Source organism: Camelus bactrianus, chromosome 14, assembly GCF_048773025.1.
Source record: "Camelus bactrianus isolate YW-2024 breed Bactrian camel chromosome 14, ASM4877302v1, whole genome shotgun sequence".
Lineage (NCBI taxonomy): Eukaryota > Metazoa > Chordata > Mammalia > Artiodactyla > Camelidae > Camelus > Camelus bactrianus.
This window is the reverse complement of record NC_133552.1, coordinates 66,475,304-66,502,043: the sequence shown is the minus strand read 5'-3', so window position 1 is coordinate 66,502,043 and position 26,740 is coordinate 66,475,304. Positions and strand designations below refer to the sequence as shown.

The 26,740-nt window shown below is 45.5% G+C and overlaps 1 protein-coding gene across 1 annotated transcript in view; it reads left to right on the top strand.

Annotated features, from left to right (window-relative positions):
* Window positions 1–4,966, top strand: part of EFNB2 (ephrin B2) — a 41,346-nt gene extending 36,380 nt beyond the window's left edge. Inside the window, exons 3-5 of the mRNA XM_010952351.3 lie at window positions 2,054–2,146; window positions 2,872–2,985; window positions 4,356–4,966. Of these exons, the coding sequence (XP_010950653.1) occupies window positions 2,054–2,146; window positions 2,872–2,985; window positions 4,356–4,744 (596 nt within the window). The 3' untranslated portion in view covers window positions 4,745–4,966. The remainder of the gene's footprint in view (window positions 1–2,053; window positions 2,147–2,871; window positions 2,986–4,355) is intronic.
* Window positions 4,967–26,740: the final 21,774 nt, after the last annotated feature.

Below are 26,740 nucleotides of genomic sequence, written 5' to 3'. Positions count from 1 at the left end.
CTTATTTTTATCACTCATCAGCTTAGTGTTAACGTTTTAGCAAGAAAAAGTCAGTCATTTAACTGTGCACTGGGGTGCATTCATGTGTATGTGACTGAGAAAACATGGAGATTCCACTTGAATTAAGTCAACTAAACCTTTGAAACTAGCAGCCACACAAAGACATCATTCTTCCACTTTTTTCCTATATAAAAACATATCCTAAATTTTGACAAAGATCAGTTGAGAAAACTCTAAATAATTAAGTGAAGATTTTAGCACTGCTCTGAAATGAACCAGAGAGTGCCAGCTCGGAGATCCCCATACTGTTCTAAGCCTTTATGAGGGAAGGATGCTTTGAAATTGAGGAGGAAAAAGGGAGAGAAGATGGAGAAAATGGGGAGAAAAGTTTTTGTTTTTTTTTTAGAGTCACACAAGCATGTGAAGTTCTCAGGTATTTGTTCTAACTTATCTGCCAAACATTTTCTCAACAATCAACAAGAAGATACTGTCTACTTTTTACTGTAAAAGAAAAAAATTATGGCAATTTCTGCCCAGTTTCCCAGGAGAAACTCAGTGTCAGCAATAGCAGAAGCGTGAGATACGATTGTGAGACTGGACGTTAAGGAAACACTCAGATAAGCAAAGAGACATTTCTACACACAAGAGGCAGCCATTGTTTGTAAGAAAAACAGTGAAAGTACAAGTCGAGAGCTCGAGACCCAAAGGCACGTCATTCCGTGCCTTGTTTCCCAGCTGATGTTGGTATCCACAGCCCGCATATTTCTCTGCACGAGTGTCTGCCGCCCCGCCACCTCGAAAACAAACAGCTCATTAAAAGAATACCTTTGGATTTATTTTACCAGAAAGTCTATCCCTCTTTCAGGGCTTTTAATAGTGTTGGTAGACAAGACTCTGATAATCAAAGTAGAGAAGGATTTACATGGCAGAAGCGTATATGAAACACCTGTGTTCCTCGCCCCTTGAACTTTGGAGGAAGGAAAATGTCTAACTCGCCACCTCCTTTTCTCTTCTGGAACTCGACCTGGAATGGAAAGCCCGTTTCTCAGCAAGGTGCTGGGTAGCCTGTCTTTCTACAGCTTTAGTTATAACACTATTCAGAGAACTCAGCATCCTAATGCGATAGAAGAGTGTGTTTCAACAGAGCAGAGCATAGGCTGTTTAAAAAAATACATACTGAAAGCAGTCAAATGTTCTGTCCTCCTCCTCCTCCTCCTCCTCCGCCTCCATCCTGAGGTGGAAAGGGAGTCAAGCTGGTGAACCGGAGGCAGGTGGCTGCTGGAGGTTGTCCCCCTGTGTCCCGGGCTGCCCCAGTGCCCTCACAGAGCCGTGGGCACATGTGGTTCCCTCTGTCCATCCAGAGATGTTCTGCCCCAGGGAGCCTGGTTGGGGTTTGGATTTATTTAACAAGGTCGATATTGGTGGTAATAACACATCCCTTCTTTCGGGTCGAGTACCAAATGATGGAGGAGAGCTTCAGAATTTGAAGACCAGAATTCTAGTACATCTCTTCAGCTCAAAGAAAGTTGAGGAAAGAAAAGGGGCGAGGAGTCTCCTCTTTTGAGTGTTTACAGAACTTGGACTCTTGACAAACAGGGAGCATCAAGGTAATTGTTCTCAAAGCAGAAAGTCTGTAGTAGAGGAAGCAGGTGTTGTGTGATGATTACTACATTTTGAAATTACCATATTTACTATCTTGCTCCTTGGAGGTTGACCCCAAAGTAGTCAGTAAGCTTTTTGGAAGATGCTGGCCCTTTCATCTCCAGACTCACGTGAAATCCCTTGATCACGAAGGGAGGAGAGAGCACTTAAGTACACTGGAAACCAGAGGTCATCCATCCGGCAGTGTTGACACTGTATCCATCTTTCTTTCTTTCTTTCTGTTTTTCTTTTTTTGCCTTTCAGCATCCCATACGTTCAGAAAACTTGTGACTAAGAGTGAATTCTTATTTTTCAAATTGCTTTCAGACATTTCATGTTCATGTAAACTTGGCTTATTGATTTCCTGATTTTTTCTTTATTTTTTTGTTTTGTCCATTTTATTTTTAATCAGCTACATCAAATGGGTCTTTGGAGGGCCTGGATAACCAGGAGGGAGGGGTGTGCCAGACAAGAGCCATGAAGATCCTCATGAAAGTTGGACAAGGTAAAGACCGCCCGCCGCTTCACGAAGCCACTGTAGCCGGCTTGAGTCCCCAGCGAGTGCGGCGCCAGCATGGCTGGCGCGCGCCTCCCCTCGCTCTCCAGTGTAGTTTCGAAAGCAACCCTTTCTCCATCCCTTGAGCCACTGACACATTTCCTCCTTCAGCTGATGTGACACTTCTTTTATTGGAGACAGTTGTAAAAGTTGAGGTCGGCCAGGTACAATGTCTGTTGCCATGTACATATACACAGATAGATGCTTTCTTCTTAAAAGCAAAACACCTCTTTGGTTCAAAATTTAAATATCCAGAGCGATAACTAAGTTTCTGCCATTTTGCCCATGTCTGTCCCATGACTACAGAAGACATGTGTTCACTGAGCCTCTCCACCTAGAGGTGACCTATTTTGCAGAAAGAATTATTCTTCTAATTAGAGACTGGGATAGTAGTCAGTCAGCTTGCTCAAATTGAAATGTCATCTGCAACGCTCTGCCTGCCAAATGCAAGAATCCCTATAGCTTCCACAGATGGCCTCACAATCTAAACCTCTGAAATAACTAGTATAAGCATTTTGTTTTAAAAGGAAAATTATATTCCTGCATCTTGCAGTACTTTGCATAAAGAATCTTATGCTCATTGCTATTCATGCCTCTTGAGATACATATCCAGCTCCTAGAGCTAGACCCCATCAGCTGTCTGGGCTGTGAGTAATCGTTTGTTTTTCACATAGATGCAAGTTCCGCTGGGTCAACCAGGCATAATGATCCAACAAGACGCCCAGAACTAGAAGCTGGGACAAATGGAAGAAGTTCAACAACAAGTCCTTTTGTCAAACCAAACCCAGGTAGGGCAGCATGATACGCGCGGGTCTCGGTCGGTGCGGGCCGCCCGGCGGGCACTGTAGGGGCAGCACGGGGTCCGAGTGCTTCTGCGTCAGAGGGCCACCTTGTAGTGAGGAGACTCAGTGATCTTTGCTCTAGGTTGGTTGCTATTAGTTACTCAATCAGAACAAAATAACTCATTCCCACAAAAGTCGTACACTCAGAGAGTCGAATTCATCAGGTTTAAGTGCTGATTGTCGACACTGCTCTTGCAGATCAAAGTTGTTTTCGTTGGCTGACAAGTTACTGCGCTGGTTGCAACGCTAGCTTCAAGTCAGTGTTAATGTATATATAATTAAGGTTCTAATGCCTCATCTAATTATACCTGATCCACAAAGAGCCTGATTAATCCTCTTCTACGTTTAAGATGGTAATGTCTTAAAATATTGCACAATGCCACATTTTTTTTGGGTGGTTTCATAGAAATTTTTTTTTCATATTTTCAGTATAAGATAAAATATAAAGCGAATTCCTGGCAAAAGTTTAAAATACAGGATACAATTGGCTGTCATTTAACTTCATTTTTTGCAGTCTTTGAACAAATAGCTATGTATTTGTTACCACACAAGTGAATTTTCTATGTCGTGGCCGCAGAGCAGACGTCAGCAGCCGCAGCCGGGATCCACAGGCCTGGCTGGTAGTCGCACGAACGTAGCGTCTGCAGCAAAATTCCATCTCTTTCCCAGCGTCAAGGAGGGAAGTTGTTATTTCTAACTTTCAATGACAAGATGTGTCAAATTCTTATGACAAACTGATAAATGGGTAATATAATGATGCCAGGCAATTTTTTAGTACTGAACATTTGGGTTGGCAGTCTGTTCTGTGTGAGAGTTTCTGCTGCCTTCCAAATATACTTTAAGTGTAAATCAAATAATACAAACGAGTTACGGGTTGAACACTTTCCCAGGCCCCATCCTCCCCGTGAGTTCTGGAGCGGATCTGCGGGTAGGCAGGGCTTGTCTTTAAAGGCAGGTGGTGTGGCACTGGCTGCTCCCCACCCTCCTCCTGCTCCCTGTGGTGGCCGCAGGCCAGCCGACGTGGGTTAAGACGTGAGACAAGGTCAAGGGCTGGCTGTCACAGCCCGTCCCCGAGGCTGAAGGATGATGACGGGTAGAAAAGAAGCCGTGGGGTCGGCTCTGACCGGGAGTCACGTCTCCCATATTGCTGGCTTCTGCGTTTTGCTCTTAAAGGAGGTGCTCGGTTTGCCAGCATCTGGCCGCCAGGGAGGTCTGGGGAGGCCCTGCTCAGCGTTCCCGTCTGAGGGGCCCTGCAGGCAGCCGGCCAGCCCCGGGCTCAGAGGTGACTGCTGTGCTTCCTTCTTCCCGCCCCGCAGGGTCCAGCACAGACGGCAACAGCGCCGGACATTCTGGGAACAATATCCTCGGTTCCGAAGTGGCCTTATTCGCCGGGATTGCTTCAGGATGCATCATCTTCATCGTCATCATCATCACGCTGGTGGTCCTGCTGCTCAAGTACCGGCGGAGACACCGCAAGCACTCCCCGCAGCACACGGCCACGCTGTCGCTCAGCACGCTGGCCACGCCCAAGCGCGGCGGCAACAACAACGGCTCGGAGCCCAGTGACATTATCATCCCGCTGAGGACTGCGGACAGCGTCTTCTGCCCCCACTACGAGAAGGTCAGCGGGGACTACGGGCACCCGGTGTACATAGTCCAGGAGATGCCCCCGCAGAGCCCGGCCAACATTTACTACAAGGTCTGAGCCTCGGTGGTGCCTTCGCTTTCCCGGAGGAAACTTACTGTCCTGCTGCCGCCCGCGGGGGGTCGGGGCCCCCTGTGCCTGCGACGGACTGACTAACAGCGCGGGGAGAGGACAGGCCTCCTCGCAGAGCCCCGTGGGGTCGGACAGCTTGCTAGTCTGTAGCGTTTCGGCCGTGGTGACGACGATGCTCACCGACTGCTGGCGACTCCTGTAGAAGATGCGCACTCGGACCGGCGCGCCGGGCACCTCCCCTCCGCCGGGGCCACGGGGACGCAGAGCGCGTGGTGGGCGGGAGCGAGAGCTGGCAGCCCCCGGGACGGCGGCCCGGGCCGCCAGGCCTTGGAACGTGGCCCCCCGCGCTGCACCCCGGACTTGGCTCACAGACTGGCTGCGTGAGGCTTTCCGCGGGCGCGAGCTTTGCGTCCTCGCCGTTGCACACACGCCTGTCAGCCAGGGCTCTGCAGCCCTGCACACGAGATGCCCTCTCACGCCACACTGCATCACTAACGGAACACTGCTACTCCGAGTCTCCCGCTCCCTCCGTTGGCAACAACAGCTGCAGCCGAACGGGTCACACACTTACAGAAGCCCCGTTTGTCCGTCAGGAGCCTTCCAGCCAGACCAGGCTGTCGGCCGAGGAAGACGAAGAGTTCTTGGAAGGGGGGGCCCGGAGAAAGGGCTGTCTGCAAATGCAGTTCAGTGCTGCTGCCTCTGAAACAGAGTTGGGAGGGAAAACCCCAATTAGATAGCACAGCACTTTGGTTTCGCTAAGATTTTCAGACACACACAGTAGATTAGGGTGCATTTGAAGGAATTCACTCTTATCAAATAGCAATGCACAGGGGAAAACAGTTAGTCCCTCCACGCTGGGTGGAACACAGGGGCGTTGTTGGGAGAGGAGCAGGCTGGGCGGGAAGGGAGCGGGAGGCCGCTGGTGGCGGATTCGGGCAGCACTGTCGTGGTACCGGCAATAAGGTGGCAGCTCGGAAGCTGCAGGGAAGTCGGTCTGCTCTGGATGATGTTTCCAGCAGACTCAGCTGCTATACTTACCACATTTTACTAAACACAGGGAGAGCATTTAGGAGAAGAGCAGAGAGCCAAATCTGACCTAGAAGTTTGAAAGCCAAAGGTCAAACAGGCTGTGATTCCATCATCACCGAGGTTATTAAGGAATTCTCATATACACAAGGTGGGTCAGACACCCCGGACCCCGGACCCCTTCCCCGCCCCCCTCCCCATTGAGCCTTACTGACACTTTGGTTTACTGCGGTGCTGTCCTGGCTGTGAGGGCCGAGGGGTAGGTACTGAGCGAGGCCAGGGCTCTGTATCCAGGCGAGGAGCACCTGGCAAACCTCTTAGAGTCCTGAGGACCGAAATAAATTATGATGTCGACGGGGAGAAGGAAGGTAGGATGTATTTATAATAGGTATATAGAACACAAGGGATATAAAGTGAAAGATTTTTACTAATATATATTTTAAGATTGCACACAGTCCACACCAGAAGATGTGAAATTCATTTGTGGCAATTAAGTGGTCCCAACGCTCAGTGCTTTAAAAAAAAAAAAAAATTGGACAGCTACTTCTGGGAAAAACGTCACTCCAGAAATAACAATTATGGGAGCAAATACAAAAATAACCAAGTCCTCTGAAGGCATCTCACGTAACTGTAGATTAGGAAATGCAAGCCCCAAATACCAGGAAATCGGTGTTCCTGCATCATGTATTCGACAGTGACGTGTGCCGGCATTTCTTTTCTGTGCTGTGTTTTCCCCTTGCCTTATGGGCTGAAGTGTTCGCTAGAATCCACCGGGTCACATCGAAGGGGTTTCAGCTGAAAATTCAGCTCGAGCCCCTTCCTTCCTCCCTCCCCCGTCCCTCGCCCCCTCCCTTCTGGGAAACGAACCCAGTAAACAGGAAACCTACTTTTTATGTGCTATGCAAAATAGACATCTTTAACATAGTCCTGTTACTATGGTAACACTTTACTTTCTGAATTGGGAGAGAAAAAAATGTAGCAACAGCATTTTAAGGTTCTCAAAACCTCCAGTGAATACCTGCAAAACTGAATTGTCGTGGAAATTATTCTTCTCTATTTCCTGAACCTGAAAATGCTGTTGGTCCAAAGTGTGTGTGTGTATGTATGAGTGGGTGTGTGGTTTACATGTGTACATATATGTATAATATATATCTACAATATATATTATATATATCTATATCATATTTCTGGGGAAGGTTGCCATGGTGACCAGCCACAGTACATATGTAATTCTTTCCATCACCCTAACCTCTCCTGTACGTGCGTTCATACAAGATTTTCTTGTAAGCCATCAAAAATTACCTTTAGGATGGGGGAGAGAGGCAAGAAGGGGGAAAATGGGAAATAGTTTGATTTTAATGAAATCAAAGGTGTGTATCATCAGTTGGCTACATTTTGGTTATATGCTAAACTGTGAAAAATCAGATGAATTGACGAAGCGTTACTGCAAGCAGTTGAAAAGTGTTCTGTGCGTCTGTTTTGTGTCTGGTGCAGGATATGACAATCTACCAACTGTCCCTTTCTTTGAAGTTGGTTCCGCTTTGGAAAGTTACTGTAAATGCCTTCCTTGTATTCTCATCCCTAGTCGCCCGACTTTGGAATTTGCACCACAATGTTTAAAGTGAAGATGATGTAAATAGGTTCAGATTTTACTGTATATGGATTTGGGGTGTTACAGTAGCCTTATTCACCTTTTTAATAAAAATACACATGAAAACAAGACAGAAATGGCTTTTCTTACCCAGATTGTGTACATAGAGCAATGTTGGTTTTTTATAAAGTCTAAGCAAGATGTTTTGTATAAAATCTGAATTTTGCAATGTATTTAGCTACAGCTTGTTAAACGGCAGTGTCATTCCCCTTTGCACTGTATCGAGGAAAAAAAAATGGTATAAAAGGTTGCCAAATTGCTGCATATTTGTGCCGTAATTATGTACCATGAATATTTATTTAAAATTTCGTTGTCCAATTTGTAAGTAACACAGTATTATGCTTGAGTTATAAATATTTTTCCTTTCCTTTGTTTTATTTTAATAGGCTGTCCTAGGTTTTTGATCTGCTTTAGTTCCACATTGCAGTTAGCCTCCAGAAAATGAAATCCGTGAGGTCACATTCCACGTCTGTTTCAAACTGAATTTGTTCTAAAAAAAATAAAATATTTTTTTCCTATGGAAAAAGCGCCTTCAAAGTATTTGCCTTTCCTTTTTTCTTTTCCTTTTTCTTTCTTTTTTGTTTGTTATTTTAATTTGCCTGCTCCTGCTGTTTCTCTCTGATTACACTTATCCAGAGCCTCTACCCACGGGCATGTGTGTGCCCGTTTTTCAAATCAGACCGTGCATGCACACAATGTGAATATTAGTCTTGCAAAGAGTGATGAGTCCATTGGTTTGCTCACAAAACTACTGAACTCACATTTCACAAATAACACTGTATCATAAACTTTTATAAACTCATCATCCTGAACAGAAAATGTCTACAGTTAGACCAGCACAGTCTGAAAGTGGCGACAGAAAGAGAAGGAGGGACTCCTGCTTTTATCTCCACCCTTAGTTCCAGGTTAATCGAATTTCCATTCAAGCAAACCAGTTTGCTATTGACAGCTTCATTTTTCTTCACAAAATAATCCCAGAAGGAAGGAAAAAGTCATGTGTTCTTTGTAACAATTTGACATGGATGAAAGTGTGTGTTGTGATGGTGGACAGAGGCAAGCAAGAGGCCAGTGGGGAATGCAGCTACACTCGCACTGCTGGCCTTCCTGGGGACAGTGACCCAGTGCTCTGAGTGTTTGCCCTGCTTGCCTGGACTTTGTGTCTTGAGATTGATCATCAGATTCCCACCCTCATCATCCTTTGAGATCTGAGGGCAGAGCTGTGGTCAAGGCAGAAGCAGCGACTGGTTACCAAGAAGTGCTCAGATCTCTATCTGCATTAACTCTGGTTAATCCTTACCTTAAGGAGTGAAGCATTTTAGGTTGGGAGCTTGAGAAAGGGCCCCTGAAGTAAGGACCCAGATTCTCCAGCCCAGACTGATTTGCCCAAGATCACAGCCCCAGTCAGTCAAGAATCTGTGTGTTTAAAAGCCCCTCAGGAGATTCTCATCAAAGGCTGGTTTTGGAAGCAGGTCTCTCTGCAGCATCCTCCTGGCAGATTTGAACTAAAGGAGTGTTTGTCGGATAAATGCTCTCCTTCCAAAAAACAAAACCAAAAAAAATTCTCCAGAGGCCCACAGTGTCATTTGGTGCCAGAATAGTAGTTTCATCTTCTCCATCACTTTGTTTCACTCTGCCTCTCGGTCCCTCCACTGCAAACTCAAGTTTGGGGACATAATTCACAGCCACAGCATTGAGCTGCATGCTCGACCCCACACACCAAAGATCATGAATGATTAGTCTGAGTAAAACAATGATGAAGCATTGCATTTTCAACTTTGACTTGGTGACCTCTGTTACAATTTAAATGATCAAATACACAGCGTCGTTTTTCCCTACCTTGTTTTTGAAACCACATTTTCCAAACTGAGTAAAGCCAACCTTAACTAAGAAAAATAAAATGTGCCCAGTGGTTATTCTTTTCAACCAGCAGGAAGGAATCGCACAGCACAGAAACCTCTTGCGAGCCTGTAGGTGCAGATGCTCCTTGCTCCACCTGAAAGGCAAACCTGCTGTTGTGACAACCCTGCGTTGCAAGGCTAAGTGTGGCCTGGCCAGCTGGCGACTCTTCGGCCAACAGCTCTCACTATTCAGTTTCCTCTAACGTAAACCGGTTGCCCATTCAAATACTGTGATAAACGTTCACAATAGAAATAAGAAAAAAGATCAACAAAATATCACTTGCAGGACTCTGCAGCTGGCTGTCAGTCTCTGGACCCAACCCAGAGAAGCATCAGCAAAAGAAGAAAAGAAAAAATCCCAGAGGAGTAAAACCGACTTCCTAATGTACGTAGAAAAGGACACTCACCCTACTTCTTGGCTGGGTAGAAAACAGGGCTTCAGATGGGTCAAAAGGAGAAGTAATTGTCACTAGTACAAAGGACCTGGCTGTTCTTTTGTTTTTATTTTCAGTGACTTTGGGATTATGTTGTGGTATTTACACCACAGACATCCTTGAAGGCAAATTTGCTGCGTTATGATAGGGGAGAGCATTTCCTCCCCCTCATTTTTTCCAGGTAGAGAAGCATTTAACAGTGATCGGGGGGGGAACAGTAAAGCTGTATTTTTTGTAGTAAAGTCCAGCACACCAGGTAGATGTAGAAATTTTTTAGTGATCAAACTGTGCCCCAAAAGCTGAAGAAATACTCATCTCAAGATTTTTAGACTGGAATCAATGAATTAATAGAATCTCTTAAAAATAAGTCTTCATAGGAAGTCAACTGTATTTTAAAAACGACCAACCCCCTTGTAAAAATTCTCCCCAGACAGCTGTACGCAGCACGAAGGAAACCCTAATACCCACAGAGCGTGTGGCCGCCGTAGGGAGCTGGGAAGCGCGGCAATGAATGAGAGGGAGACCTGGCTCCCTGCTCTCCTTCTGACTGTGGGCCCCGTGGCCTTTCAGCAAAGCCCTTTATGTTCTGTGCCCCGGCAGCCTCCCCTGCAAAGTGAGGGGCTGGGCCTCGAACGCACTGGAGCTCACTTTCAACTTTCTGCAGGATCTGAAGCAAAGCCATCAGCCTTTTCAGCTGTACAAGCGTCTCTGTGTAAGCTTCTGCTTGTCCCGGCATCCCACGGGCAAAGCTCTGAAGACCCTAGAGCGGCTCACAGCCAAACCCCCTCCCTCCAACCCCGGCCCCAGCTCTGAGCTGCACTGGGCCACTCGCCCCTCCCCCACCAGGAGGGCACACCTGGCTCAGAGCGCTGCTGTTCTCTGCCCCTTCCTCGCGCTGAAACTCACCGAGACCCAGTAACTAACAATTCACACGCCCTGATTGGACTGGGAGCCCTCTCTTGTGTTTTCAGCCTTTTATCCATAATTTTTAAATACAGGCACACACACCTCAAAGGTATTTCAGCTTTGGTTCCAGATTGCCAAAACAACGCAAATACTGCAGTAAAGTGAGCCACGTGAATTTGCTGACTTTCCAGTGCTATAAAAGTTACATTTACACTACACTGCAGTCTAGGAAGTGTGCAACAGCGTGATGTCGATAAACATGTACAGACCTTAACTTTTAAAACGACTTTATTGCTAAAAATCAAAGATCACTGATCACAGGTCACCGTAACAAATATAATAAAAAATTCAAAATATTAGGAGAGTTTGCTGACACAAAGTGAACAGATGCTGCTGGAAAAATGGTTCTGACAGACTTGCTTGGAGCAGGGTTGCCACAAACCTTCAATCTGTAAAGAACACACTAAAGCAAAGTGCAGTAAAACGAGGTACATCTGTAAATCTTTTTCTTTTATTTAAAACCATTGTCAGGTCACCGCAAGCAGGCCCCAGCTTCTATTTAAGCATTTCATGAGGGTCCACTAGAGGCAAGGAGATGTGTTAGGTGTTGGTGATGTTCTTGTCCACCAGCTGTCCGAGCCCAGCCTCACTCTGCCTTCCTGGCATTTGAGATTAATTTTCTTAGCAGTTAATTCTCTTCACGCTGGAACACATCCTTTTACTGACACATCCCTCATTATTCATACCTCTCACGCTGTAGTCTGTGGCAATGAACTGTATGACTGGAAAACATCTTTTGGTTGATAAGAGAGCTATTATTTCCTAAGTGCCATTCATGCTTAATCAAGAGATTAGAGTTTTCGTGTGTGTTTTGTTTTTAAAGCCATGGTGACTATTTATTCTAAAAAATCCAAGAACAGGGAGGAGATAAAAGTCATCAAAGAAGACTGCTTATATCGACTGAATCTGAGGCCAAATGAAAGATTCCTCTTGAGGTATACCATTTTTGTGCAGTGGCTTCGTTAATGCAACATTAAAGGAAGACCAAAAAAGTAGTCAGGATGAACGTCTAGCTCTTGGACCCATCAAACTGGGGGAAAAACCAACATGACAACGCTACAGAAAAAGCTCCCAGCTGCTCCATCTTTCACTCTGGTCTGTGAGTTATTTGGTCCCTAACCTTGGTTTTTCATCATGTGGGTAATCTGCATATTACTCACGATGCTGAGAAAGATGTAAACACAGCTCCAAATTTCTTTGTTTTACATGTGCAATTTAGTGTATCTGGATTCCTTAACATCCTTTTGATGAAGTGTCATTTGATTCCAAGAGAAAGCATCACCCACAGAATTGGGGACACCTGTCCGGCTCCTTGTACGACCTCAGGCAAACCGCACAGCCGCTCCTCCACCAAGGCCAGTCCTCTGAATGTGCGTTCTTAGGACTCGGACCGAAGGTTTAACTCAGTCACACGCATCTAACTGTGAAGCATAGCTTATAAAACACAACAAATCAAAACCAGTATCTCTGTAGTGTATCAGCAGTGAACACTTAGAGGTTAGTAGGCGGTAATGACAGAGAGGCAGAAGAAGCCATCCTTGGCTAGAGCCTTCTCATTGGACCGGTCCAAGACACCAAAAAGGGGCCCACCCTAGCAGACTCTCCAAGTCTAGACGCTTCTGTCCAGTGAACACACACACTTAGTTTACCCACTTAGCCATCACGCATCCACTTAGCACTTAATATATGCCTGGCAGTGTGCTGAGCACTGGAGGTGCCGGCGTGAAAGACAAGATTCCTTCTACTGAGGAGGTTACGATCCAGGCAGCCATTCAAAACTTTCATGAATAAAAATTAAGTGTCTCAGACATGTGTAAAGAAACGAAGTAATGACAATAACCACTCTCTGTCTTAAACATCTTCCAGAATCTTTAAAAAAAAATTTGTCCATTAGTAGCCTCTATCTTTTTTACCCTGGGTTGAATTTCTTCCCTTTTAAATCTTTCATTACATATATGCCAACCGGTTGGTTCAGATGCTAAATTTAGTAAAACTGTTCTTCAAAACATCTTAGGAGTTTGCCTGAAGTGCCTGTCTCTGGCCTTAAAGGGCAAATCAAAATGTTTCCAATTGGTTTTCAGCCCACATTACAATGTGTATGTGTACTTGAAAGACTGTTTCTTGGCTATAATTGGTAGTTTTCTTGTAGCTAGTTCTGAGGGAAGAATTGCAGCGAGCTTCATGTCTGCTAACAGTAGTTAGCACTGAGCTCAAAAACAGCAGGGAAAAAAACCAAGCCTGAGCATCTGGGATGTTTGCCAGAGTGACCTCTGAGTTCCGTGCCGCAGAAGCATCAGAAGCATTTCAGCCAAGCAGACACAGGGTTCCTCCTGCCCAGACCCCGGCTTCTGCCTTTTAACTGCTCTCCTTGTAAAGCAGAGAGAGAAGATAAGGGGCTCCTGTTAGCTCCCTTAAACATCTTAGAAAAAATAATGCCTGTGTTAATTTCACTGTAATTTACACACAAGTATTCCTCAATACTGTTGGCCGAGCATCAGGAACAGACAGGAACACACCAGTTTCCAGGAGCAGTATTCACCACCCCAAAGAGGACCCTATAGTTCATTTTGTCAAACACTGAAAAATACAGGTGGATGGTCCCCTCTTTCAGCCCCAACGCCACCGCACCGTGGCCACTGCACTGTGGGGAGAGAGCTCAGCTGCAGAGAATTGCCGAAATGTGGGAAACATCAGGGTTTGTGTGGAACGCAATCGGCAAGATTCCTAGACCTTTGTGTGCGGCATCATTAAGGCCACAGGGAGAGGCAGCCTCCAACTAGAATGTCAGCAAACCTGCCTCCCCAAGAACGACCTGGAGGGACATACTTTCTCCGTGAGTCACCACCACCTCAGTCGCGGGAGAGAATGGATTACAGTCATATGGCTTTTCATCCCCTGAGCATTGTTTTAAAGAGTCCCATTTATGTTTACTTCAAGAACAGATTCCAGAAAAGTGTTTGAAACATGTCAACAGAATATTTTAAACAGCATCCTCAGCCAAGCAGGTACCATGATTACGACAGTGATAAAGCAATTCAAAGAGTCTGGTTATGCTTAACAAGGTTGCCCATTTTTCCACAGGCCTGGACAGAAATCCTTTAAGAACTCCTGCCACTACAGACCATTGTCACCACCGTTCCCTGTGATGTGTCTTGATTTCAGATTTTGATGCCTGATTTCTGACGTTTAATATGGCTACCTCTGAACACCATCTTACATCAGTCCTAAGGGAGAAAGATGGGAGATCTGCAAACCTCTCTGTTCTCTGGTGCTATGATTTTTGTCATTTTGTTTCATTTAATTTTCCTCAGCTTTTTACTCTGAGAATTTTCAGGTATCTGGAAAAGTTGAAAGACCAGAACAACAAACTGCTAAATATCTACCATGCAGATTCAATCATTAATGTCTCGCACGTGTGTGTTCTATGTGACCACACAACACACACACACAATTAACTGGCTAAAGCATTTGAAAGTAGTTGCAGACCCCATAACACTTCCTTCTAAAAACATTTCTGCATCCAAGAATAAAGATCCCCGCTCATGCACCCAGAATACCATTATCAATCTGAGAAAATTAAGAATTTCAGAAATATGATCAACTAGTGTGTTAGATTTCTCCCTACCTTTCTTATTTTAGGTAAAATTAGTACTGTGCTCCATCTGGTAAAAACAATGTCTCCTTTCCCATCCCTTCATCCCTCAAAGCAATCAGTGTAAACGGAATCTTGTCTGTCTGTTCAGAAAAATACTTACATATATGCTTGCGTGGCTACATGTTTAAAAAAGAATCACACTACGCGCACTGTTCATGCTTTTTTGGAAATTATTCATCTTGGAGCTCTTCCCTCTTTGGTACATTCAGATTCACTTTTTTTTTTTAACCACCATGTAATAGACCGCAGTTCATTTACATCATCACCCACCAGCAGAAACTGGTTTCTGAGCTCCTGTATACGACAGAACACGTGTATCTCCTGGTTAGTGGCGGGGAAGGCGGGGCTCATTGGGTCACTGATGTCCTCCCCTGTTTTTCTCACCGTCACTTGCAAACAGGTTGAGGCCAATGGGCCACGGTGGGAATGTCGTGGGAAGGATAAGGGAGCAGGGATGGGGTCCCCATGCTCCCCTCCTCCCCTGGAGCAGCGATGAGGCTGTCACAAGTTCCAGAGGGTGCAGCTCAACGGCAGGGGTGGCTGTCAGCCTCGGTTCCCAGGGACGGTGAGCGGCAGAGCCTGCTGCCGCTCTGTCCCCCACTGAGCTCTGTGAGTCAGGGCTCACGTCCGCACGGGAAACCAGAGGCTCTGGGGGTCTGCTTGTTTCCGTGTCGTGTGCCCACCCACCCTAGTTTACACATGCTTACCATCTCGAGGGGTTTTTCCAAGTATATCCTTAAGGTAAATTCCTAGTAGCAACATTGCGGTAAGAAAGGGAACACACATTTGAAATTCGGATAAACACTGCCAGACTGCCTTCCAGTTTCCTTCCTCTTTTCTTTTTTTTCCCCCTGATTTAAATATATAACTTCTGCTCCACTGCATTGCCTCCCTTCTCCAGTTTGCTTACATTTTTATCCTGTGATGTGCTTCAAAACCTTCAAGAGGCAAATAGGATGAAAAACACAAATACCACCAGGAGCTTTTTGTTTGCGTGTGTCGCTGTATTTAAAGTACCATCTCTTTAAGTACTGATGGTTCAGACACTACATATTGCTTTGGTGCCCAGCTCTGGGAATTAGAAGTGTCACATATACACGTTCATTAATGTGCTCAGAACTAACATAGGACCCAGTTTCTGCCAGCGTGTCCAGAACCCGTGGTCTTCGGCTGGGATCATGATGCAGACAGTTTGCTTCTAGCAAGAAGATGCTTAGAGAGGGGAGGGTATATATAGCTCAGTGGTAGGGTGCATGCTTAGCATGCATGAGGTCCTGGGTTCAATCCCCAGCACCTCCGTTAAAAATAAACAAACAAACCTAATTACCTCCCCCTACAAATTTTTTCTTTTGAAAAAAGAGTATGCTTTGATAGAGGCCACTTAATCACAGTCCGTTATTCGGCTAATGCAAACTGCATTAAGTATCCAGGATCAAATAAAAATTTCGTCCAGTGGGATTTTGGTAGTAATCCTCTCACGAATTTGATCTATTTTTTTACTTCTGTCTCTGTTTTGACTTTACACATGACCTGAAATCTAGAACCAGTTAGATTACCAGATGTGTTAACAGTTCTATGGAAAGACCTTGCGATGTGGGCTTTATTTAGTTCACCCCGTGTTTACTGGGTGTCTCCCCCAAATGATCCTCACTTGCCTAAAACTGTGCTGGAAGTTTTGAAGGAGAAACAGAAAGCACCTAAGATAGAGGTGCTTTGAGAGTAGTGATTACAGCCCAGTGCCTTAACCTGAGTTTTCAAGAGGAATATATTTTTAGGAAATTAATTTGTGTTTATTAAAAAAATTGTGGGACAATAAAGAATTGTTCTAAGAATTATGACTTTGATGTCCCATTTTAAAATAGAGCTTCCTGCACCCAAAGGCAGAGGTTCAGATTCAACAAGGACTGACATGTGACCCCCAAATCCTTTTCCCAACAAGCGTGAACGATGGCTGACATGCAAACGTCTGGTAACACCTTGGTGTTTTTTCTCTCGTGGGGGGCATTTCCTTTTCAAACAGGCCTCAATCTCTTCAATTAAAGGACATTAACTCTCTAACATAATTCCAGTTATCAGACATGGTTACCAAAGGGGAAAGGTAGGGGAGGGATAAATCAGGAGTCTGGGATTAGCCGATACACACTACTGTATATAAAACAGGTAAACAACAAGGACCTGCTGGAGAGCACAGGGAACTATAGTCAGTATCTTGTAATAACCTTGTAATGGAGAAGAAGCTGAAAAAGAATATCTATGTGTATGTATAACTGCATCACTTTGCTGCACACCTGAAACTAACAGAACACTGTAAATCAACTACACTTCAATAAAAAAAAAAAGACGATAAGGTCACCTGAGCAGTTGACAAAGCGAGAAATAGTCTCGCTTCCACATGCTTATACTTCTTAAATCTTGCCTTATACTGAGTACAGGTTTCTAACTGGGTCCGTGCCTCAGTTTCCTCATCTGTAAAGTGGGGAAACTAACAGTACCAGTGTCCTAGGGTGATTGTGATGGTAGATGGGTTAAAAAAGGAAAGTGCTTAAAATAGCATTGTCTGTAGCAAGACTGCTAGATTTTGTTGCTATCATCACCGTTGCTGTATTTCCACGCAGCAGAAAGACACAGACATTTACTCAGTCCTTACTGACACAGTGGTTTCTGGGCGCAACACAAGGCGCTTGAAACCACAGCCCAGGATGAAAGCTTTGGCTTCCCTGCACTCCGCATTTCAGGGCAGCCGTTAACAATCGCACTTACAATGCCTAACCGTAAATTAGCAGCTCCCGTGGGGTTTGTCTTAATAATCTTTACCAATTCACAACTGGCACCATTTCCCAATCGTCTATTATTAGCACAATATGCCAATGAAAAGAATATTGGCAAGCCTTGATTTTACAGAAACCACAAGTTCCATCTCAGTTATTAAGGCCTCCCCCCACGCCTCCCCCAGCTCTGTTCTGTGTAATGGAACTTCAGGGCAGCTGGAGGCGAGGCTCCAGGATTCGGCTTCATCACTCACACTCGAGGTGGGACCAGGCCTGGGCCTGAACTCCATCACCGTGGGGTCTGCACGTGCCCAGCGAGATGGCTGGTGGACAGGGCGCTGGTGCCCCAGGCTGTGTCTGGGAGAAGCCGGGAGTTTCTTGGGAAAGGATCACCGGAAAGCCAGCAAGAGACAGGGCTCGTCGGCTCAAGGCCACATGACAAGGTCCAGGGAAGGCCTGATTCAGAACTAACGCTCTGCCCCTTCTCCAGCCCCCGGCCCAAGCCCTCACATGCACCTGAGCGGGGACTGAAATCAAGGCCGTGTACAAATGAGAAGAACAATTTTACCAAAATCTCTGCTGCCTGGTGAGAGCACAAGGCCTCATTTCACTTCCAAAAACAGCTAAGCCTGCAGACCCCCCCCCCCCCGGGCACGGGGTAGGGGCGCCCCTGAAGGCCCGGCCTCGGCACCGCCGGGCGGTCACTGACACAAGCAGCTGGGCCTCCGCGCCCAGGTGGACAGCACCGCAGGGCCCCTCTCATGCAGTGGCATCGCCCTGGGCACAGGGGACTTCGGGGGACACTGGGCCACTCAGCAACAAGGAGCTGGTTCACAGTTATCCCGAGCTGAAGCAGGAAGAAAGGTGACGATCTCATGATCACCCAGAGGAATCTAGGAATGCACATCAAACCCTCCCAGGGAACCACACTCACTGAGGGGAGTTTAAACACACTTATGAGGAAGGGAGGCCTGCCAGGGAGATAGTGAGTCATGACTGGAACTGGGAGCCCATTACCCACCGCCCCAGGTCAGAAAGATCCCAAACATGTGAGCTACCTTTCCAATCGTCCACGGCCAACGTGAGACCTGGGCAGTCTGGAGGATATAACTCAGGAATCTGTGCACCCAAACAGAAAACCAAACCAAAGCAAACCTCCATCTTTATTTTCACTAACCTCAGACTGAAACTGAGTACTTCCTTCCGTTGTGTGCAGGAGCATCGTCCTTTGCGGGAGCGACTTTATTCTACGGCCCCCTCTGTTATGTTAGGATGTTGAGAAGCAAAGAGACAGGTCGGGGGTGGGGGTGGGGGTGGGCAAAACAGGTGAAAGGGGTTAAAAAATACAAGCTTCCAGTTATAAGATAAGTAAGTCCTGGGGAGGAAACGTACAGCCTGGTGACTTTATAGTTAATAATACCGTGTAGCATATGGGGAAGTTGGTGAGAGAGGAGATCTTAGAAGGTTTCACCACAAGGAAAAAAAACCTTCATAACTGTGCGTGGTGATGGGTGGTAACCAGACTCATTAAGGTGATCATTTCACAATACAGACAAATACTGAATCATTACATTGCACACCTGAAACTAATACAATGTTATATGTCAGTTACATCTAAAAGAGAGAGAAGTCGGCTTGGTCAGATAAGTCATTTCTAGAAAGATCGGCTGAGTCAAGGAGCAGGCAGGGAGCAGGAGCTTTGGTAGCCAGGAGTCAGGACCTTCTAGGTCCAAGCTGAGATGGAAACACACCAGACCTCAGAAATGGAGATGAAGGGGAGGGCGTCAAATAGCGGCTGGGAACCCAAAGCCAAAGTGAGACCAGGAGAAGTGCACGCAGAGCCTGGGGCTTAAGGGGAGGCCGGCGCCTCACCTGTCACTTCCCACACTCCGGGCACAGGGGACTCAGTTCCAGGCAGGGCGGTGAAACCAGCCCAACTCCAGACCCGGCCTGGCCCCACCCTCTGGCCACAGAGGCTGCCTCCTGTAGGTACACACGCATGCTCCTTAGAGAAGGAGGAGGAGCCAGGTGCCCATTTTCAAGAAGGCTGTTCACAGCTGAGAAGGACTGATGTCTGCCCACGAGAGGCAGTAAGAAGGGTTTACCAGTTTTTGAGCCAAAGACCCCTGTAGCAATCTGTGAAGCTTAAGGATCCCTACTGAGAATGATATTTTAAAACCCATACCATGAAAACACAGGAACCAATCAGGTGGAAATAGAGTTACCAAAGAAAACCAAATATCAAGAGATATCAAGAGTTATCAAAATAAGAGGATGGCAGTACCAGTGCCTCCTCATTAACTCGTTGAGTAGCAAGAGCTGCACGTAACTCAGAAGCCGTGATGAGTGGCGATGACATTTTGAGGTATTTGCCCAACCTCCAATGCTCTGGGAAAACAGCTCCATTTTCCACTAGTGATAAAGTGACACTTCATGTCACACATTCTTTCAGGGGAAGGATGGCGTGTTTGCCTGCCTCCAGAACAGCATGGTGCTTACAGCAGGCCGTTCACAGGAAAGCAGCGTTCACTGATGCCGCTGGGGCACTGAGTAGCGTCAAACGCTCCATCTTCTGAGGAGGAATGTTACTGTACAGTAATACTAAAAATGGCTGGAACGTACTGTTTCTGTTAAGAGTAAGGACTCTCAAAACTATACAATGGACAAAGAACTGTCTCTTCAATAAATGGTGCTGGGAAAGCTGGACAGTTACATGCAAAAGAATCAAACTGGACCACTGTCTTGCACCATATACAAAAATCAGGCCCAAGTGGATTAAAGACTTGAACGTAAGACCTGAAACCATGAAATTCCTAGAAGAAATCCTAGGTGGTAAGCTCCTTGACATCAATCTTGATGATGATTTTTTTGGCGTCTGACAAAAGCAAAGGCAACAAAAGCAAAAATAAGTGGAAACACATCAAACTGCAAAGCTTCTGCACGGTAAAGGAAATCATCAACAAAATGAAAAAGCAAACCACTGAACAGGAGAACGTATCTGCAAATCATATATCTGATAATGGGTTAATATCCAAAATACATAAAGAACTCACACAACTCACTGGCAAAAAACAAAACAGTCCAATTAAAAAATGGGCAGAAGATCTGAGTAGACACTTTTCCCAATTAAGACACACAGATGTCCAACAGGTGCCTGAAAAGATGCTCAACATCATTAATCAGAAGGGAAATGCAGATCAAAACCACAGTGAGATAGCACCTCACGCCTGTCAGAATGGCTATTATCAAAAAGGCAAGAAATAACAAATGTTGGTGAGGATGTGGAGAAAAGGGGGCTCCCACTGTTGGTGGGAATGTTAATTGGTGCAGCCACAATGGAAAACAGCACAAAGGCTTCTCAAAAAGTTAAAAATAGAACCACCACATGATCCAGCAAGTCCACTCCTGGATTATTTATCTGAAGAAAATGAAAAAACTAACTCAAAAAGATACATGCACCCCCTCATGGCAGCTTTACTGACAACAGTCAAGACTGGAAACAACCTAAATGTCCATCAATGAAACTGTGGTGTATATATATAAAGAAACTGTGGCGTATATATATAAAGAAACTGTATACACACACACACACACACACACACACACACACACATATATATATGGAATACTATTCAGCCATAAAAAAGATGAGATCTTGCCATCTGTGACAACATGAATGGACCTTGAGGGTGTTATGCTAAGTTAAATAAGTCAGACAGAGAAAGACAAATGCCTTATGATCTCACTTATATGTGGCATCTAAAAACAAAAAACCCCAAGTTTATAGATACAGAGAACAGACCGATGGCTGCCAGAGATGGGGGGTGGGGTGAGAGAAGTGGGTGAGGGGAGTTAAAAGGTACAAACCTCCAGTTATGAAATGAACATAAATAAGCCCTGGGGATGTAACGTGCAGCCTGGTGACTATGCTGCGTATTTGAAAATTGCTAGGAGAGTAGATCTGAAAACTTCTCATCACGAGAAAAAAAATTTTGTGTAACTACAGATGGTGACAAATGTTAACTAGACTGACTGTGGTAATCATTGCAAACTGTATACTAATATCAAATCACTATGCTGTATGCCTGAAACTAATATGACATTGTATGTCCAATATACCCCAATGTAAATAATTATTAGCAATAAACAGACCATGGGCTTTACTGCCTGACTGAGCGCTGCAGTCCCAGCTGAGCCACTCACTCCCTCTGTGACCAGAGAGAAGCCCCTCTCCCTCCCCCAGCCTCAGTTCACCCTTGGGTCACACAGGGCCCCTTCAAGAATCGCTATGAAGAGCTCATGAGACTATGCTCCGAGGTGCTTAGCACGTAGCTGGGCATCTGTGACACACCCAGTATGACTTACTGTTTTATTGTCTACTAGTCAGGTAGTAAGTACACACTGAACAGTGAATGAGCAAGAATTCAAGGGGACTGTAATTTGCTTGTAAATTCCTATGTGGGCAGAGAGGGTCTCTCTAGAGGGGCGGGTTATTGCTCAGTAGTTCAATCCCCAGCACCTCTATTTAAAACAAACAAACAAACAAATGAACCTAATTACCTGCCCTTCAAAAACGGTTTTTAAAAAAATAAAAAAATTAAATAAAATTCCTATGTGGGTGTTATACATAAATGGACTTAACTAAATTCACGTTAGCGTGTTCATAGTAGGAACGTCAGCAGGGTGAGTGGTCCTCAGGCTCAGAGGGAAGGGAATTCAAGGAAGGGAACCTCAGTAAACATCAGAGACTTGGCGGGGGGGGGGTGTCAAGCTGTGAATCCTGGGGCACTGGGGAAATATCTGAGGTCAGCGCCCTACTAAGCAGAACAGAAGAGCAGCAGCACCGGTCACTGGCATAACTGGAGCTAAGGGACATTTTATTTTTCAATGAAAATATTTTCTTTGGAAATAGGAAAAGGGATGCTTGAAAAGATAACGAATTAACCATTTCCAAGTCAATTCACTTTAACATACTCAAAGCAAAAAGTGTTTTTCTTTGACTTTCCTCAAGAGAATTCATGAAACTAGAAAGTTGGGCATAAACAGCAGGGAACAAACTGAATCCCCCCCCTTACTTCCTGACAGTCACAGAGGTAAGCCATCCAAAAACATAAACAGCATTAACATAGGAGAGATGCAATGCTGGCTTTTGTTTGTGTTTGTTTTTATTGTGCTTGTAATCAATAAGGTTTTATTTGCAACTAAATAAACCAGGTTGGTAACCACTAGTTTGGTCTAAATGGCTCTTTTCAAAACTAAACTTGTATGCAGAGGCAATAAACCCAGAACAGCCAACACAGTATTTAAGGAGGAGAATGAAGCGGAGAACTGACACCACCTGACTTCAGGACTTACCATGAAGCCTAGTAATCAAGCCTTCCTGTTGAAAGAATAAGCAAAACAGTGGAACAGAACAGAGAGCCCATTTGACCCACAGAAACAGCCAGCTGACCTGTGACAGAGGAACAGTGGGGATGCAACAGAGAAAAGACAGTCCTTCCAGCAAAGGGAACAGCTGGACATGCACATGCGGAAAAACCAACTTAGCCCCAGATCCTACACTTGTCACCCACATTGACTCAACATGGGTCACAGACATTAACGTGAGGCTCAAAGCCATAAAACTCCTAGAAGATAACACAGGAGAAAACCTGGATGACCTCGGAGATGGCGACAACGTTTTAGATACAAAACTAAAGGCATAATCCATAAAGAAATAATTGATAACGTGGACTTCATTAAAATTTTAAAATTCTGCTTTATAGAAGACACGCTCAAGAGAATGAAAAGACAAGCCACAGACTTGGGAGCAAATATTTGCAAAGGGCATATCTGATAAAGGACTGTTATCCAAAATACACAAAGAACTCTTAAAACTCGACAATAAGAAAATAAGTAATTTGATTAAAAAATGGGCCAAAAACTTTAACAGATACCTCACCAGAGAAGATATACAGATGGCAAATAAACACATGAAAATGTGCTCCACATCAGTGTTATCAGGAACAAGTAGATTAAAACAAGGAAATACCATTACATACCCTTCAGATGGTCAAAATCCAAAACACTGACACCACCAGGTCCTGGTGTGGATGTGGAGCAACAGAAACTCTCATGCATGGCTGATGGGAATGCAAACTGGTGCAGCCACATTGGAAGACACTTCAGAGGTTTCTTAAATACACTCAAACTATCCTATCCAGCAACTGCGCTCGTTGGTGTTTTTCCAGAGGAGGGGGAAAACTTACGTTCACACAAAAACCTACACCTGGTTTTTTACAGCAGCTTTCTAACTGCCCAAACTTGGAGAACCAAGATGTCCTTCAGTCGGTGAATGGAGAAACAAGGTCCAGTCCATCCAGACAATGGAATATTATCCAGTAATAAAAAGAAACGAGCTACCAAGCCATGAAAAGACGGAACAGAATCTTAAATGCGTATTACTAAGTGAAAGGAGCCAATCTGAAAAGGCTGCACACTGCACAATTTCAACTATATGACATTCTGGGAAAAGGCACAATTACAACGACAGTGAAAAGACCTGTGGGAGGTGGGGGATGAAGAGGTGGAGCATAAAGGAATTTCAGGGCAGTGAAAATGCTCTGTGTAACACTGACATGTTGGATACCTGTCATCTTACATGTGTTCAAACCCACAGGACGTACAACACTAAGAGTGAACCCTACTGTTAACTGCAAACTTTGGGTGGTGGTGATGTGTCCATGTAAGTGCCTCCACGGTAACAAAAGTCTCACTCTGGCGAGGGCTGTTGATGACAGGGAGGCTGTGCTTGTGAGGGGAAAGGGGTTTTATCAGCAATCTTGCTTGGTACCTTTCCCTTAAATTTGCCGTAAACCTAAAGCCGCTCAAAAATAAATTAATAAATTAAAAAATAAAGTTTAATAAAAAAGAATGGAATTTACCTTTTCTTTCAGACCATTCTCCTTGAGTTTTTCCCCATTTCTGCCAGAGGTTTTAATATTCTTGTAGTCATCTAGGCTCAAAACGGTAGTCAAAGGACCGCACAAGGAAGCAAACACAAATCCACAATGGGACGGCCTTCTGCAGGCGAGGGGCTGGGATTCCCACACAAGTCAATGAAATGAACAAAGCAAATGAACAAACAAAAACCAGTGAGGACGGCTCTGGATGACATGTGACTTACAGGTCATAACAATCAAATGCACTGTGTCGACCTTGTTTGGACCCTGATTTGAATAACTCAACTGTAAAAGGACATTTTTGAGACCACGGGGAAATCTGCTTATGGACTGGGCGTTATGACTCAAGGGACCACTGTTGATTTCGGGGGCATATAAGAGAACCAGCGTGCTTGTCAGAGACGCCAAAGTGCGGTGATCTGCTCTTTGGGATTTCCTATAAAATACTGAGCAAAGAAAAAAAGTGCAAATAAAGCAAACATGACAGAATCTTGGTAATTATTAAATTTGTGAAGTGAGTGTGAAAGTTCATTATATTATTCGATTTTAGGTTCTGTATGAAAAATTATATAATTAGAAAATTTGTTAATTCTTTGATTTTTTTTCCTCCTCTGTTCAAATACTTCCCATGCTCTATCAAGTCTGATGCCCTAAAAGCCTGGCCATTTGCTCTTGCCTCTCGTCTTTCACTCCTGTGCCCCAATTCTGTCCCTTCTGGACTTGTCTAGCCTTGGGCCAGCTGGGGTCCATCCCTCCTCCGCTGGGCCCCTGTCCCACCTCTGTCTGGGAGCCCAGAAAGGCCCAGCTACCATCTCCTCTCTCTTCTTCAGAAGGAGAAAAACAAACTTAAACTCAATCAAACATACAGAGACTAATTTTCTCCATGTTCAGGGTTTCTGTATGTAAAATCTGATCTTGACTCAAGTGACAGAGCTGGAGAGCTCACCTTAACCTCAGAAAGCGAAACTACTCTTTGAAGTTGTTGCTTTTCCCCGTAGTTTGTCCGCAAAACCAAGAGCTGAATAATCACGCGTCGCTGAGATCAGTGTGGAGGACAGTCCAGCCTGAGCCCTCTTTGGAGCTGTTAGCAGGAGCTCCGATTACTCAGGGTCTCTCCCCATGCCTGCCCAGCGCTCCCTCTGCACACAGCCTGCAAGAGGAGGCCAGAGACGTGAGTGGAGTGGTTCAAAAGCTTTCCTGGGGCCAAGTCAGAAGCGTGAGTTTCTCCATATATTTTTCCAGGACCGGCCTCCAGGCCATTATGAAGATCAGAGTCATTTCTCTGCGGTAAAATCATCTCATGTGGTGGCGATGCCCTAACGTGGCTGGTACCAAGGGCTGGACTGTCACTTGCAGGTAGATTTCGATGAAAACTCCCTGCCTTTCCTGTGCCCACTGGATGATGAGATCTCCAGAAGCACCTGCCAAGCTGCCCACACGCCTGCAGGGAACCAGTGTCCCCTCTGCGGAAACTGAAGGACTGCCTGCACCTCCATCGCACACGTGCTGAAAGACCAATGTGCCTCCTGCCTCCAGTTTGGTTTCCCGAAGAAAGGGGAGCTCCGACTGCCCACGGCTGTGTCTCCCAGGCACCGCTTAAAAAGACAACTGAAAAGAATCATGTCATTCATTGGTAGGATTTGTTTTTTTTTTGCAATTCACCTACATTTTCCAGTCCAAAGTGTATTTTGTCTTGAATCCCAAGCTACCAAGGTGTCAACTTGATTCCTTCAGAATGAGACATACAGGGAAGGGTCAGGGAACCATATTTAAGACTGAGACACAGCATGGTGCGTTTTCAAGTTCGGTAGAGAAGTCAGGTCTGAACTTGCCCTCTTTTATTCTGGCCACATTCCCCCTGTCACCAGAGACAGGAGTTTCAGGGCCTTTGGCCCCATCAGGTCCCCACCCTGCACCCCTCCCCCCAGTTCCTCTCTCTGATTGGCTGTTGTTGTTCACTGTCAACTGCAGTCCGTCTTTCACAGATTTGGCTGTGTTGCCCATCTGAGGTAGCTGACAGGTGGCCAGCTCGGCGGAGCAAAGTGCTAACTGAAAGTCACCATCATCACTGGCTCCCAGTGGCCTCCTCCACTAGGTGGATGCTTCTGACAATGTCATCAGCCAAGGCTCAGTCTGGAGAACTGGAGACCTGTGAACCCCGGACCTGTGAACCCCGTCTTCAAGTGGGTGGGGGCCTGGCATCTGCTGCAAAGCTGGGAGGTTGGCACATGCCTGAGGCCACTCAAAATCTGGCCTTTTCACTTGCAATCTAATTCCAATAGTGAGGAAAACTCTTTGATTGAAAACTGTGTCTCTCTGCCGAACTGTGTACTGAGGTGGCTGGGTTTGTCTATGGAGATAATTTGGGGGCAAGTTAAAAGAAGTCCTCCATGTGTTACCCGTGGGCTCCAACTCCTGTTTGGCTTCTAAAAGAACAGCTCTGAAAGGCCCAAAAAGGGAAAGGTTGAAGGTACCCCCTCCCCACCCGCAGAGGGGAGATGCCAGCCCAGTAAAGGGCAGGTCACGGGGGTCACTGGAGACAATGGAATTTCAAAAACTTTGTAAAGGAGCTGTCAGCCCGGACATGCTGAGGGGGAATGAGGTCCGATCCCAGCAATGTGATGTCCAGGAGTAATGCAATGATG